At 50.3% G+C, this 15,893-nt stretch overlaps 1 protein-coding gene across 1 annotated transcript in view; it reads right to left on the bottom strand.

Annotated features, from left to right (window-relative positions):
- Positions 1–15,893, bottom strand: part of WNT3A (Wnt family member 3A) — a 123,907-nt gene that overhangs the window by 49,306 nt on the left and 58,708 nt on the right. Inside the window, exon 2 of the mRNA XM_005286283.4 lies at positions 10,096–10,337. Within this exon, the coding sequence (XP_005286340.1) occupies positions 10,096–10,337 (242 nt within the window). The remainder of the gene's footprint in view (positions 1–10,095; positions 10,338–15,893) is intronic.

The following is a 15,893-nucleotide window of genomic DNA, read 5'->3' as shown; positions in this document are numbered from 1 at the left end:
TGAATGACCTTGAAACAAATGGATTTCCACTAGCGTCAGGGGTAGGATTTGGGCCCTAAAGACGGTTTTATGATGACAAACCCTTTCATAAAGGATTCTCTTCCCACTATAGATGTTATAGTGACTGGTGATCCATGAATAGGATCAATCGATAGATAGGAGTGGATGGAGTGAGTAATGGGGACCAGATTCATTTTTTCCCTTCCAAGCACCAGGATTTGTTTTGCAGGGTAACTCGCATGCCAAAGAGTTTGGGGAGAATCTGGGCTGCTTGTTTCCAGTGGTTTGCAGAGAGAGAACCATGCTGCGAGTCTTTCCCTTGAGCTGCCCATCCACTGGCACTAACAAAGAATGCGCAAGAGACACTAAGACCAGATGGAAGGGGAAAACCTAGCGTAACTAACAACTTCTTAGTAACACCAGATCTCCCTACCCCAGCCCGGCAGCATGGTTCAGCTAGGCAAACACCACTGCAGGAGCCAGGGGAACGCCAAAAGGTTCAGCACGAATAGGCACCCAACTGTTCGGATGCCAGGGATGGGAAAACTGAATAGTGCATTTGCCCAGTGCAATGAATGCTGGCGGTTCTTGGGCTCTTGGGCCCTGCCTGGTTATCAGCTGGTGAAGCGGAGCACAGCTAGAGGCTTCCTGGCCAGTAAACGAGACTCTGATATGTCCAAACGGCAGCAGAGCCCATATCTGAAATTGCCTAGACACCCGTGAACACCAGGCTTCCACATGATCCTGAGTATCACTGATGATGTAACTGCCCCTCCTATGGGCCTGTCTCCGCTACAGAAACCATCAGGTTTAAAATACATTTGTAGCTAAGCCATGTTATACCATAGGGGTGTCACGGGGTGACTGGCCCCTTTAGGGGGAGATGGAGCCATCCACACCTGGGCCGTAATTAATTAGCGGCTTCCCAGCCTGACGGGGTGGGACGAAGGAGGATCAGATGGTGGTAGCTTAATGGGCACCTTGGCTTTATAAAAGCGCTGAGAGAGATCAGTCTAGCAATCGGGCCCACAGGCAGTAAGGCTTGTGGAAAGCTCTGAGCCAGGCTCTGCAGGAGAAGGGTACTCCAGAGCTAGCCCAGAGCCGAGAAAGAGCCTCTTAAAGGTAGCCTGGGAATGGGGCCCATAAGGTAGCACAGAAGAGAAGCCCCAAAGAGCAGAAGAACCTTTATGTTTGTTTGGGACTTTTTAGTTTGGAATGCTTGTTTTGTGACGTGGCCGGCGGGTTTAAAACACATCTCCAGAAAGACTGAGGCGTGGAGCGCTGAGGAGACTACCTGAGGCAGGGAATACCTGTAGTGCTACACTTGGCCAGTAGGGGGTGCGATGGGGCAGCCACACCCCATAACAAGGGGTTTTCCTGGCATGTGTGGACACAAGGAGCTTTTTACCTATCTAAAAACCAAAAGGAATACCTACAGGAAATGGAAGGAGGGGCATGTCGCCAAGGAAGCGTACATGGGAATAACATGAGCGTTTAGGGACAAAATCAGGAAAGCCAAGGCAAAGAATGAATTACAGCTGGCAAGAAACGTTAGAAACAACAGGAAGGGGTTCTTCAAATATGTCAGACAAAAAGGGAAAGATCAAGGACAGTGCGGGTCCACTGCTCAGTGGAGAAGGTGAGCTGGTACCAGTAGATGATGGGAAGGCAGAGCTGCTCAGTGCCTACTTTGCTTCAGTCTTCTCACAAAAAAATAACACGTGACAGGACGATTAGGGAAGTTCCCATAGACAATAAAGGGGGAGGGATGCAGATCAGGATAAGTGAAGAACACGTCAGAGATCTTCTGACCAATTTGAATAAATTCAAATCAGCAGGACTGGATGCTATTAACCTGAGGGTACTGAAGGAATTAGCTGAAGAAATCTCAGAGCCACTAGCAATAATATTTACAAACTCATGGATGACAGGAGAGGTCCTGGACGACTGGAGAAGGACTAATGTGGTGCCCATCTTTAAAAAAAAGGGGAAAAGGAGGAGCCAGGAAACTATAGACCAGTCAGCCTGGCTTCGATACCTGGGAAGCTACTACAGCAATGTATGAAACATTCAATTTGCAAATACCTGGAGATGAAGCGATAATCACAGGGCCAGCCCTAGACCAAATGGTACCCCAAGCAAGGAGTGTCTTCGGTGCCCCCACCCCATTTGTTTCCCATCAGATTTGTCCCTTGCTGCAAACTAGATTGCAATTGAGCTTTTCGCTTCCTATAGTGAGCTCCTGAAGGCTTCTTCTGGGGCATCTTTTATTTTCTACGGGGAAAACAAACAGTATTAGGGAGAACAAAAGTCTCTGTTCCTCAGTCTTAGAAAGTCATCCAATATTACATGTTAAACATGGCAAAAGAAGAACCAGTATTTCTTTTATATTGTTGCACAGATAGAGGTTCGATAGATGTCTCTGGCATCTCATTAAATATGTCCTTTATTAGTCGCTACTTACACTCAAGTCTTAAAACACAAGTACTCTTTAATAATTACACAATAAAAAAAGGTTCACAATATCGCAGCTGGGCTCTCACTTAACTTCAGTTTGTTCTGATATCTCACTGACTGACTCGTGATGCCCCACCCCTTATATACCTGCGAGGGCATGGCGGACAATGTAGGAAATTCTGGAAGGTTCCACGAGGTTCTACAAAGGTCCAGAACATTCTAGGACAGTGGTTCTCAAACTTTTGTACTGGTGACCCATTTCACATAGCAAGTCTCTGAATGCGAGCCTCCCTAATAAATTAAAAACACTTTTTAATATATTTAACACCATTATGAATGCTGGAGGCAAAGCGGTGTCGGGGTGGAGGCTGACAGCTCATGACCCCCCATGTAATAACTTCACGACCCCCTGAGGGGTCCCGACCCCCAGTTTGAGAACTCCTGTTCTAGGAGGTGAGTGAAAAATGAATCCACATACGGAATACCTGAAACATGTTATTTCAGACATTCTATTTTCCCTTTTGTCGCTAACAACAAAAACAACCCCCCAAGCCCGGTGCCCACTAAGCCCGGCACCTCAGGCAGTCACCTGGGTCGCTTGCCCCTAAATCCGGCCCTGGGTAATCACTAACAGTCAGCATGGATTTACTAAGAACAAATGATGCCAAACCAGCTTCATTTCCTTCTTTAACAGGGTAACTGATTTGGTGGATGGGGGAATGTGGTGGACATAAGTAAGGCTACGAGTTTGTCACGGAGGTTACGGAAGTCACGGATTCGGTGACTTTATGGGATCTCTGTGACTTCTGCAATGGCCGGTGCATCTGGCCCAGGGGCCACCTGAGCAGCTCGGACAGTTCCTGGGCCACTGACCCCTGCCCCGGCAGCAGTAGGAGTTTGGGTGGTGTGGGAGGGGGCTCAGAGCTGGGGGTTGGGGCGCAGGAGGAGGTGCGGGCTCTGGGCGGCGCTTACCTTGGAGCTCTCCCCGGAAGCGGTGACATGTCCCTCCCTCAGCTCCTAGCTCTACACGCTGCCTCCAACTGCAGGCACCACCCCCGCAGCTCCCATTGGCTGCGATTCGTGGCCAATGGGAGCTGTGGGAGGGACATGTCACTGCTTCCGGGGAGACCCCCAAGATAAGCGCTGCCCAGAGCCCTTGAGAAGCCAGGTAGGGAGCCTGCCAGCCCCGCCAACCTTGCTCCTCCCCCGCACCAGTGGGGGGCCCAGGCCGTGCACCACCTCCCGCCCCCAGCATCAGCGGGTTCCCGGGCTGTTCCCTCTGAGCACCTACAGCACCCCCTGGACTGCCCCCCTGAGCACCCACGGCACCCCCAGGCTGCCCTCCCCCCCACAAGATTTAGTCAGGGGTATATAGTACAAGTCATGGACATGTCATGGGCCGTGAATTTTTGTTTACTGCCCGTGATCCGTCCATGACTTTTACTAAAAATACCTGTGACTAAAACATAGCCTTAGACATCATATACCTGGACCTCAGCAAGGCTTTCGATACAGTCCCACATGGCACTTCGATAAGTAAACTGGAGAAACGCGGGCTCAACAGAACTACCATTAAGTGGATACATACTTGGTTAAACAATCACAAACAAAGAGTAACTATTAATGGAACAATGTTGGATTGGAGGGAGGCGTCAAGTACTGTTCCACAGGGATCTGTTGTGGGTCCAGTGTTATTTAACAGCTTTATTAATGACCTGGATGTAGGTGTAGAGAGCATACTGATCAAGTTTGCAGATGACACAAAGTGGGGGTTGCCAATACTTTGGCCGATAGAGCTAAAATTCAGAGGGCTCTTGATAGACTGGAGAACTGGGCTATAGACAACAAAATGAAATTCAACAAACTTAAGGTGCTACACTTGGGGAAGAAAAAACAAATGCACAAGTACAGAATGGGGGAAAACTGGCTCGGCAACGGCACTGCTGAGAAGGATCTGGGAGTTGTGGTGCACCACAGCTTCAACGTGAGTCAGCAGCTCGTGAGTCAAGAGCAAATGCAATTTTAGCTTGGGTTTACCCGGAAGACAAGGGAAGCGACAGTACCACTCTACTCAGTGCTGGGTAGGCCTCAGCTGGAGTATTGTGTCCAGTTTTGCCCACCAATATATAGAAAGGATGTAGAGAAACTGGAAAGGGGCCAGAGATGAGAGACAAAGATGATCAAAGGGATGGAATGCAAGCCATACTAGCAAAGACTGAAGGAACTGGGTATGTTTAGTTTGGAAAAGAGGAGATTAAGGCGGGACATGATACCGGTCTTCAGATACTTGAAAGGCTGCCATAAAAAAGATGGAGAAAAGTTGTTCTCTTTTGTCACAGAGGACAGAACAAGAGGCAATGGGTTCAAACTACAGCATAGCTGATTTAGATTAAATCTCAGGAAAAACTTCCTAATGGTAAGAACAGTAGGAGAATGGAACAGACACCTCGGTAGGTCATGGAAGCTCCTTCATTGGAGGTTTTCAAAAGGAGGCTGGACAGCCATCGGTCTGGGGTGGTTTAGACCCCTTGGCAGGGGGTTAGACTAGATGACCCTTGTGGTCCATGATTCTAGAGCATCCCCCTCCTCACATACACCACGAGAGAGGCTCCTGTTTTAGACTGTGGCTCTATCAGTGTCAAAACATGGCGGCCTCACATGACCACAGTCCGGCAAGATTTTGACATCACTGAGTCAGAGTCGGACCCTAGCTCTGAATTTGTGATGAGATACCAAAGTGGGGAGTGTGGCATGAATACTGAGCTAGTTTCAATTTGATTCCGGCCTAGAGAGCATTTCTTCAGGGAAAATCAGAAAATAAAAACAACAACAAAACCCAACCAAAACAGCCCTTCTTAGTAAGAAAAACTGAGATCCAGATCCCCACTGGTGAAAATGGGATTAGCTCCCATGACTTCAGTGCAACAGTGCTGATTTACACCAGCCCAGGACCCGGCCCCACTGACCGCAATGGAGCAGTGCTGATTTACACCAGCCCAGGACCTGGCCCCACTGACCGCAATGGAGCAGTGCTGATTTACACCAGCCCAGGACCCGGCCCCACTGACCGCAATGGAGCAGTGCTGATTTACACCAGCCCAGGGCCTGGCCCCACTGACCGCAATGGAGCGGTGCTGATTTACACCAGCCCAGGACCCGGCCCCACTGACCGCAATGGAGCGGTGCTGATTTACTCCAGCCCAGGATCCGGCCCCACTGACCGCAATGGAGCGGTGCTGATTTACACCAGCCCAGGACCCGGCCCCACTGACCGCAATGGAGCGGTGCTGATTTACACCAGCCCAGGACCCGGCCCCACTGACCGCAATGGAGCGGTGCTGATTTACACCAGCCCAGGACCTGGCCCCACTGACCGCAATGGAGCGGTGCTGATTTACACCAGCCCAGGACCCGGCCCCACTGACCGCAATGGAGCGGTGCTGATTTACACCAGCCCAGGATCCGGCCCCACTGACCGCAATGGAGCGGTGCTGATTTACACCAGCCCAGGACCCGGCCCCACTGACCGCAATGGAGCGGTGCTGATTTACACCAGCCCAGGACCCGGCCCCACTGACCGCAATGGAGCGGTGCTGATTTACACCAGCCCAGGACCCGGTCCCACTGACCGCAATGGAGCGGTGCTGATTTACTCCAGCCCAGGACCTGGCCCCACTGACCGCAATGGAGCGGTGCTGATTTACACCAGCCCAGGACCTGGCCCCACTGACCGCAATGGAGCGGTGCTGATTTACACCAGCCCAGGACCCGGCCCCACTGACCGCAATGGAGCGGTGCTGATTTACACCAGCCCAGGACCCGGCCCCACTGACCGCAATGGAGCGGTGCTGATTTACACCAGCCCAGGACCTGGCCCCACTGACCGCAATGGAGCGGTGCTGATTTACACCAGCCCAGGACCCGGCCCCACTGACCGCAATGGGGCGGTGCTGATTTACACCAGCCCAGGACCTGGCCCCACTGACCGCAATGGAGCGGTGCTGATTTACACCAGCCAAGGACCCGGCCCCACTGACCGCAATGGAGCGGTGCTGATTTACACCAGCCCAGGACCTGGCCCCACTGACTGCAATGGAGCGGTGCTGATTTACACCAGCCGAGGACCTGGCCCCACTGACCGCAATGGGGCAGTGCTGATTTACACCAGCCGAGGACCCGGCCCCACTGACCGCAATGGGGCGGTGCTGATTTACTCCAGCCCAGGACCTGGCCCCACTGACCGCAATGGAGCGGTGCTGATTTACACCAGCCCAGGACCTGGCCCCACTGACCGCAATGGAGCGGTGCTGATTTACACCAGCCCAGGACCTGGCCCCACTGACCGCAATGGGAAGCTGACGTTGGCTTCTAGGTCGCTTGGCTTTTAAACGGTGAACTCCAGCACTTTTCTTTTTTCCTTTTGGTAGTAGCTCAAGTATGTTCCTCCCCTCGGGGATCTGCACAAGAATGTGGCTGAGCTGTTCTCCTCCCCCCCCCCTCCCCCGCCGTTCCCTCCCCCCCTCCCCGCCTCCTGCAATAGGTGAAGCCGAACTGAAGGATGGTTAGATTCTCCCTCGAGGAACAACATTCTTCAGTTATGAAATCGTCCCAGCCTCTTTTTCCTAGCCGAGCCTGGCTACTGCTCGACGGCAGGGTCCAGGCCCTATCCCGGCACACACACGCCCCATGACTGCAGTGGGCTCTGCAGGGGCAGGGCATGGGCTTCCTTCACGCCAGCATATAACCACAGGCTTCTCAGGAGGCAGTGTGGAGAGGCAGAGCATCTATTCTGCCCTGTGTCTGAGGTATGTCTACACTGCAGTCAGAGATGGGACTGGATCTAGCTTGGCTCTAGCTAGCTCCAATAACAATGGCAGCACAGGCCCACCTGGGACCCTGGGTATGTACTCAGGTGGCTAGCCTAGGCTGCCATGCAGGCCCATTGAGAAGAAGTTTGGGGCCCTGGTATATCGTGTTTCCTGGGGCCCCTCCCATTTCATCCCCATTTCATGCCTTGTTATTGATGTTTTGAGGGGCCCCCCTGAGCTTGGGCCCTGGTACAATTGCCCCCCGCCCCTTTGACTCTTCTCATCAGCCCTGCTGGCGTGGCGCCGCTGGTATTGTTATTGGAGCTCGCTAGCTGAAAGCTAGCTTGGGTATGTCTACACAGGCTGCAAACACACATCTGACTGCAGTGTAGACGTACCCTGAGAGCCGGAGGCATTCCACGTGCCTTTACGAAAGTATCAGGGATTAGGGAAGTCTGGTGTGATGAAGGTACTAGACTAGGATTTAGTAAACCTGAGTTCAGTTCCCAGACTCCTTGAGGGACCTTGGGCAAGTCACTTAGGTCTTGTCCACACCAGAAAGTTCAACCCCACCTCGCGTGACTGAAATTAGATCAGTATAAAGGTGCTCTCTACCAGCAAAGCTATTCCCCTAGAGGAAGGGGCATTACTATTCTGAGATGAGTCACCTTTATAAGTTCATCCACTCTAGGGATTTTGCCAGTATAACTAGTTTGATAAAAATCATTCCTCCAACCAACATAACTTTACTTGTAAAAAACATATAGACTAGACCTTAATACATATGTGCCCCAGTTTTCCATCTGTACCTGGGGATAAAAGCACTTCCTTTGGCTTTCTTTTCCATGCGAAGAAGTGGGCAGTAGCCCACGAAAGCTTATACTCTAATAAATTTGTTAGTCTCTAAGGTGCCACAAGTACTCCTGTTCTTTTTCCATGTGTGTGTACAATGCCCACCACAAGAGAGCCCTGATTTTGGTTGGCGTCTCTAGATACGAATATATGAATTGTAATGTGAGAAGAGCTCTGTGTAAGCTCGAAATCTTGTCTCTTTCACCAATGGAAGCTGGCTCAGTCTAAGATATTACTTTGTCTCTTTCCGATCAATAATGATCCCGACATTACTTTCAGTATACTGCTGTGATGCACTCCGGGAATTTTATAAAGTTCACCATGACAGGATCCAAAACTCTTCTGAATTACACAGTAGGATAAAAACAATATCCCGCCCCGACACCTTCTGATCGCAAGTGACAGTGGATCTTGGCCTGAGGTGAACTTATGAGCTCAACCATATAAACAGACTTTAGAATGGTCTCCCTGAAATGTATCCTAGAGGCTGCCTTGCACTGCTGACATGAGGTCAACTGGCGTTGCTCTGGCTTTCGAACAAGCTAATTTCAGTGGGAGGAGTGTCAGTCCTTTTGGGAACCTGTAACAGTGTCTTTAATTGCACACTGAAAGGATTACTTCCAGGTCTGTACTGCTGCTATCCTGAAGGCGCAGCAGACTTTGTCTGATATTCCTATACAGTGGTGAGGGGCAGGGAGTCCAGCTTCATTATCTCCGGGGAGGTCAAATGCAAAGCAGGTTTGCCTTTCAGCTGAACTTATTCATGCTAATCTAAAACGAAGGGCCTGATCCTGTTCCCACTGAAATCAGTGGGAGCCAGACTGGGCCCTAAAATCCAGGATGCAAAGCAGAATAAAACAGTTGCTTTTGCTCCAAAAGAGGCATCTAACATATGGGACAAGGCCCTGATCCAGCTCCCATTCAAGTCAACGGAAAGACTTCCAATGGGAGTTGGATACGAATCTATTTAGCCAGGCAAGCCCCCGATATCTATATCTATCTATCTATCTATCTATCTATCTATCTATCTATCTATCTATCTATCTATCTATCTATCTATCTATCTATCTCCATACACCTCCTCTATCTATCTATCTATCTATCTATCTATCTATCTATCTATCTATCTATCTATCTATCTATCTATCCCCATACACTATATCTATCTATGAATCTATCTAGTGCCCAACACCAAAATCTAGAAACTAAAAGCACAATCAGTTCTGAAAGGGGAGCCCATTAATCCTGGGCTGTTAGCTGACTCCCACTTTAATATCATTGATGATGGTGTTAAATAAGATCAGCCCTAACAATCATTGCCGCAAGGCTCAGTCAGATGCCACCCAACTGCTCATTATCAATGCCGTGTATCATTTCCCCTTTGCGCACAGCCCTTCGGTGGGGTTTCAGCCTCCTGACAGCATGCCAGGCCGAGCCAGTCTGCAATCACTGACAGACCAGATGCGGCGTGAAATGACGTTTGGTTGGAATGGAATCCAGCTCTACCAATGGAAACAGCTGCTGCATTAACAATCCAAGCCTATGGGAGGAGACTAGATGATTCAGGGCCCCTGGCAATGCCAGCTCTCTAGGTCACCAGTTCAACTCCAGCCCCGGGTGGGCAGTAAGTGAAAATTGTTATCACTTGAGGAGTGTTTGGTAGCCTGTATGAAGGAGTTGGGAGGTCTCAGTTCTCTTCCCAGTGGGCCCACTGCTGTTGGCCATCTCATCGGAGAGGCCCAGGGCTGAATGGGTGTTGGGACTGAACTGGCCTCTCTGCTCTAATGACGGCCTCTCTGCATCAGGCCGGAAGTGCGTAGGTGAGGTGCTAGGTGGCGGAAGCCTGTGTGGTACTTTATACCAGCCCAAAAGAAAAAGTCACAACAAATGATACGAACTACAAGATGGGTTTCAATGCCTGTTTGCTGCTAATAGTCCACATGCATCACCATTGCTAGCCTTATAGCCCAGCACTCACCTTTATCTAGCACGGGCCCAAATATGGCCAGGCTGTCATTGACGGTGGTGCAATTCCACCTCCTCCCACGGAACTGGTGCTGGCACTCCTGGATCCCGATCTTGACCCCTTCCGCCACGCTGGGCATGATCTCCACATAGTTCCGACAGAAGCGCAGCTGTTTCGGGACCAGCCCTGGGATGCTGCCGCAGAGGATGGGCTGAGTCCCCAGGGAAGAATACTGGTGACCGATGGCCAAGGACCTAGAAGAGTAAACATGGCAGTTTTCAGGCTGATTCCGCTCCTTGCACTGCTTGTTACCAGTCACAGCTACGGGGACAGAAACACTTTCAGTTCCTCGGCCCTCTCTGCCCACCAATCCCTGATCCCTCCTGACAGAGAATGGAGTCATCTACCTCTTTAAGCCTTCCACAATCCCCAACAAAGAGCCCCATCATACCTCCTTCCCTGAACTAGGTTTTGTCTGTATGGGAATACTCAGGAAAACTAATCTGAATTAGCTTTTAAAGTGGATTAGTAAAACTGCATTAAAGCCCTATGTGGACATACTTATTCAGAATTAAAGTGACCCAAATTAAGGCCTGGTCTACACTAGAAAACAAGGGATGGTTTGCAGAATATCCAGACATCATAATGACAGGTGCATTCAAAATAGATGGGTAGATAGAGAGATGGGTAGACATACAGCTAGTTAAATAGATTTAAATATGCTCTTACAAGTGCTCCTAACAACCACTTAGATCAGGGGTTCTCAAACTGGGGGGTCGGGACCCCTCGGGGGGTCACGAGATTATTACATGGGGGGTCGCGAGCTGTCAGCCTCCACCCCAAACCCTGCTTTGCCTCCAGCATTTATAATGGTGTTAAATATGTAAAAAAGTGTTTTTAATTTATAAGGGGGGGGTCACACACAGAGAGTTGCTATGTGAAAGGGGTCACCAGTACAAAAGTTTGAGAACCACTGGCCTAGATTATTACAACCGAAAAGATTTTTAAAGTCAAATTTCCTTTTTGTCTTTCATTCAGTTTCTTGGTTTACTTTTCTGCCCAGAACGTGAAACTACGCTGGTCAGTTTCTCTTTCTGTTTAAACACATCTTGGCTACTGGGTTTTCATTTAGGACTAGCTTGTTGTGTTTGGGCCTCCTCTGTGCCAGAAAACATTTGTCTTTTTTTAAAAAAGGTTATTTGCACTGAAATTGTAAAAAAAAAAAAAAAAAGACAATAATTTTATCGATGCCGAGTGCTGTGAGAAGCCTAGCGTAGAGAGGAAGGAGGGGCCAGAGCTTTGTGCCCTAGTCCAGTGGTTCTCAAAGTCGGTCCGCCGCTTGTTCAGGGAAAGCCCCTGGCGGGCCAGGCCGGTTTGTTTACCTGCCGTGTCTGCAAGTTCGGCCGATCGCGGCTCCCACTGGCTGCGGTTCGCCGCTCCAGGCCAATGGGGGCTGCAGGAAGGGTGGCCAGCACATCCCGCAGCCCGCGCTGCTTCCCGCAGCCCCCATTGGCCTGGAGCGGCGAACCGCGGCCAGTGGGATAACTGCAATGCTCTACCTCCCAGAGGTGCTGTGAGGCTAAATGCATTAGAGGGTGAGGTGCTCAGAGACTGTGGTAATGGGGCCATGTTTCACCAAAGATCGATTCTTATTTTAACTAGGATAAAAGGTGAGTTAGAAGGTGTCACTGGCACCTTTTTAAGGGGCGATTGGCCCAGCCTCACCAATGCTTCCAGCTGAGGCCTGAGGAGGTCCTTAGAAAGGCCAGTAAGAGCTCAGTAGAGCTAGTGAAGTGCAGTGAGCAGGGAGGATTCTGTAGTAGGCTCTGGGTCAGGGCAAGGACCCGGAGGAGCTGAGGAAAAGCCTCTGGGATCTGCAGCCTATGATGGGCAGGAGAGCTACTTTATTTTGACATTTCTCCCCCAAATTTCTCTTGAACCAATAAATTGTGCGCTGAGGCAAGGCCCTGCCCTGGGACTGATCCTTTCTGCACTGGGGAGAGAGCCCGACAATTGACAGAAGGCCTTAGATAACATGTGCTGAACCTCCCATCTGGCTCCAACTTAATCCGCTAGCACATGTTAAAGCCTACACAGCCTTGTGTTAGACCAGAGGTGTTAGCGCAGATGAGCTAACACGTCCCAACAACACATCCCCTAATCCTAGTCAAGACAAACCCTTGGGGACTAATTTATAGATTCCAAGGCCAGAAGAGACCCTTGTGATCACCTCCTCTGGCCTGCTGTGTAACCACAGGCCATAGACCTCCCCCCAAATTACTCCTAGAACGGATCCTTTGGAAAACCATCGGATTAGGCTTTAAAAATGGTCAATGGTAGAGGCTCCACCATGACCCTGGGTCCTCAAATGTATTTAGGCACCTCACTCCCACTGAAGCGAGCATCAAGCGCTTCAATACCTTTGAGAATCTGGTCCTAAAGACCCCATCCAATATCCACTGAAGTCAATGCGAGCCCTTCCTTTTACTGCAAGGGGCAATGGCTCAGAGGCACCGACTTTCTATTTCCCGGGGGTGCTTGAGGGAGGAGCTGATTGGCGGGGCCCACCAGCAGGTGGGAGGGACTGGGGGGGTAGAGGGAGGAGCTGATTGGCGGGGCCCACCGTCGGGTAGGAGGGACTGGGGGGGTAGAGGGAGGAGCTGATTGGTGGGGCCCACCGGCGGGTGGGAGGGACTGGAGGGGTAGAGGGAGGAGCTGATTGGCGGGGCCCACCGGCGGGTGGGAGGGACTGGGGGGTAGAGGGAGAAGCTGATTGGCGGGGCCTACCGGCAGGTGGGAGGGACTGGGGAGTAAGGGGAGGAGCTGATTGGCGGGGCCCACCGGCGGGTGGGAGGGACTGGGGGGTAGAGGGAGGAGCTGATTGGCGGGGCCCACCGGCAGGTGGGAGGGACTGGGGAGTAGGGGGAGGAGCTGATTGGCTGGGCCCACCGGCAGGTGGGAGGGACTGGGGAGTAGGGGGAGGAGCTGATTGGCAGGGCTGCTGGTAGGTGCTGAGCACTCACTATTTTTTTTCCGAGGGTGCTCCAGCAGAGCACCCACGGAGTTCGCACTTATGCATTGGCTGAAGCCCTAAGGGTCTCATCTAGCTACTATTGAAGTCAATGGCAAAGTTCCCATTGACTTCAATGGTTCAGGGCCAACCCCCAAGGGGCTTCATCCCACTCCTATTGAAGTCATTGGGAGGCTGTCCATGTATTTGAAAGGGAGCTACATCAGGTCTGAAGAGTCCAATCCTGTCTAGTTAGACTCATGCTAATAATCCTAGCATGGGGACTAGTGAGAGTAAGGGACCAGCCATAGGAATAAGAGTTTGCCCTTGATACTGCTGCTGGAAAGATCAGCTATAGTACAAATCCTGGTAGAAATCATTTTAAATGAAAATATATTTGCTTTTCACACAGCTCCTTCCTTAATATGTAAAGAAACAGCCATGCCTTTCTCTGGCTATGTGACTACCACAGAAGGCAGCTTTCAGCAGCTGTGAGCAGCATAACCATGTCCTCGAGCTGTCATCAGCCGCTAAGATGGTGCAATGTAAAATTGGCATTTCATTGGTGAACTGGGCGGTCACTTGACCTCCAGCTGGAGAACTGTGGGGGAGATTCTCTTAACTTTCTGTCCACCGTGCACGTTTTAGTAAAGCTCCTTTAAACTCAGTTATCTTCCTAAATCACTTCCAGACTCTGAAGCACAATTGCTCCAATCACAGCACTTTCTAATGTGTCTAATATTTAAACAAAACCACTTGATCTCTGTCTACAAAGTTCACCTGCTTCTGCCATGGAGAAGCACCACGTTCTTTCAGTGTCCTTTTCTTTGTTGTCTTTGACCATATGGAGCCAAGCTCAGAAACAAAGAAATCAACAAGAAAGTTGGGAAACGTTTGGATAAACCCCTGAAGTTCAGACACTCGCTTCAAGGTTACCCAAAGCTTTTGAGGTCTGCTAGCTCCCAACACCCATCCTTCTCACTATTCCCAGCAACCAGCTCCCTTCTTCTGCATCCTCAACTCCTTCTCCTTGTCCTGATCCCAAGCAGGCCTTCTACATTTTGGCAATGTTGAGAATATAGTGGGTAGGGGGAGACACTTTTCAAGTTTGGTGTTTTCTCTTGGTTAGGATGTATGGCGTTCAGTAAATCCTTGAGTGCCCTCTGGGATCTAGCCAGCCATTGTCTTCAAATCTCCTGCATTTCAGGGCTTCCCAGAACATGTTGCCAACTCTCCTCTTCCCTCTTGTCACTAGAAAAGCACTAGAACTGGAGAGATTTGTAAATGTTGAGCCTCAGAACAGGTTCTGCTCAAATTTGGGGTGGGGAGAAGGCTCAAGAGGTTTTTCTTCAAACTAGTTTGCCCATCCCTACCCTTAATTTAAGAGAAGCCTGGAATATCCATTCCTGTGAGCAGTCTAAACAAAGACAATACAATACTATTCTGCATATTCACAACCAACGTTCTTAGTTTATCTTTAACCTTTACCTACCTTAAAGTGTATAATTCAATCCATAATGACCATTTTTCTTTGCAAATACACCACCCTTCTTACTCAAATCAACTGAATCTGCACCTCCAAGCAGTCAGTGGTTGATCTAAGTGCCCAATCCCCATCTCTATCCACCACACCAGACATCATTTTCAGAGCTCTGCTTCTAGGGTCAAATTGCTCCAGAAAAAGAGAGTTCTGTCTATGCTACAGAACATATGAGCTGGTCAACACTATAAAGTTAAGTCAACTTAGCTACGTCGCTCAGGGGTGTGAAAAAGTCACTCCCCTGAGAGATGTAGTTAAGCCAATCTAAGCCCTGGTGTAGATACTGCTAGATCAATGGAAGAATTCTTCCGTCGACCTAGCTACTGCCTCTCGGAGAGGTAGATTTACTTCCGCCACGGTAGCAAGTGTCTACACTACAGCACTGAAGCTGTGCTGCTGTAGCATTTCTAATGTAGACATGCCCTTTGCTGGCATAGCTCAACTCATCAGAGGGTCAATGCAGCAACTTTCAGAGTCACCAACCTCCTGCTACAGCTTTCCAAAGTTGGCGGGGCCCACCAGTGGGTGGGAGGGACTGGGGGGGTAGAGGGAGGAGCTGATTGGCGGGGCCCACCGGCGGGTGGGAGGGACTGGGGGGTAGAGGGAGAAGCTGATTGGCGGGGCCCACCGGCAGGTGGGAGGGACTGGGGAGTAGGGGGAGGAGCTGATTGGCGGGGCCCACCGGCGGGTGGGAGGGACTGGGGGGTAGAGGGAGGAGCTGATTGGCGGGGCCCACCAATGCTACACCAATAACAGCTTGTAGAGGGGAATACAGACTATCACTGCCTGCTTAGCACATATCCCCATGAACTCTGTGGCTTTTTGTATTGTCTATTTGCCACTCATGACCAAGAGCACCTGCACTGGCTCCAACCATTACTAAGACACCCTCACTGGAAGTCCTTGGGAGCCACCAGCCATTAGTAAAATAGCTGCCTTTATGAAACATTGTACAGCCAGGGTGAAATTTTCCCCTGTGCAGAGGGCCTATCACAAGGCCGATTCACAACTTACATTCAACGTAAGCTTTGTTTTGAGAGCAACACAAGTGATACTAGTAATTCTGATTCCTAGACTTAAGTCAATCCCAGTGTCTAGCAAGCACCTGAACTCGCTGGAGTGGCACCTGCTTACATCGGTGTGAATTTAGCCAACTGTATCTTAATTTGCAGTGTATCCTTCTCTTACGGTACCTCTGAGCTTTCTCCCATGCTGCCGTCTTTGCATGGGATCCCTGCAAGAGGTAACCTGCCTCTCCTC

This window comes from Chrysemys picta, chromosome 2 (genome assembly GCF_011386835.1).
Source record: "Chrysemys picta bellii isolate R12L10 chromosome 2, ASM1138683v2, whole genome shotgun sequence".
Classification (NCBI taxonomy): domain Eukaryota; kingdom Metazoa; phylum Chordata; order Testudines; family Emydidae; genus Chrysemys; species Chrysemys picta.
This window is presented reverse-complemented; position numbering and strand designations above follow the sequence as displayed.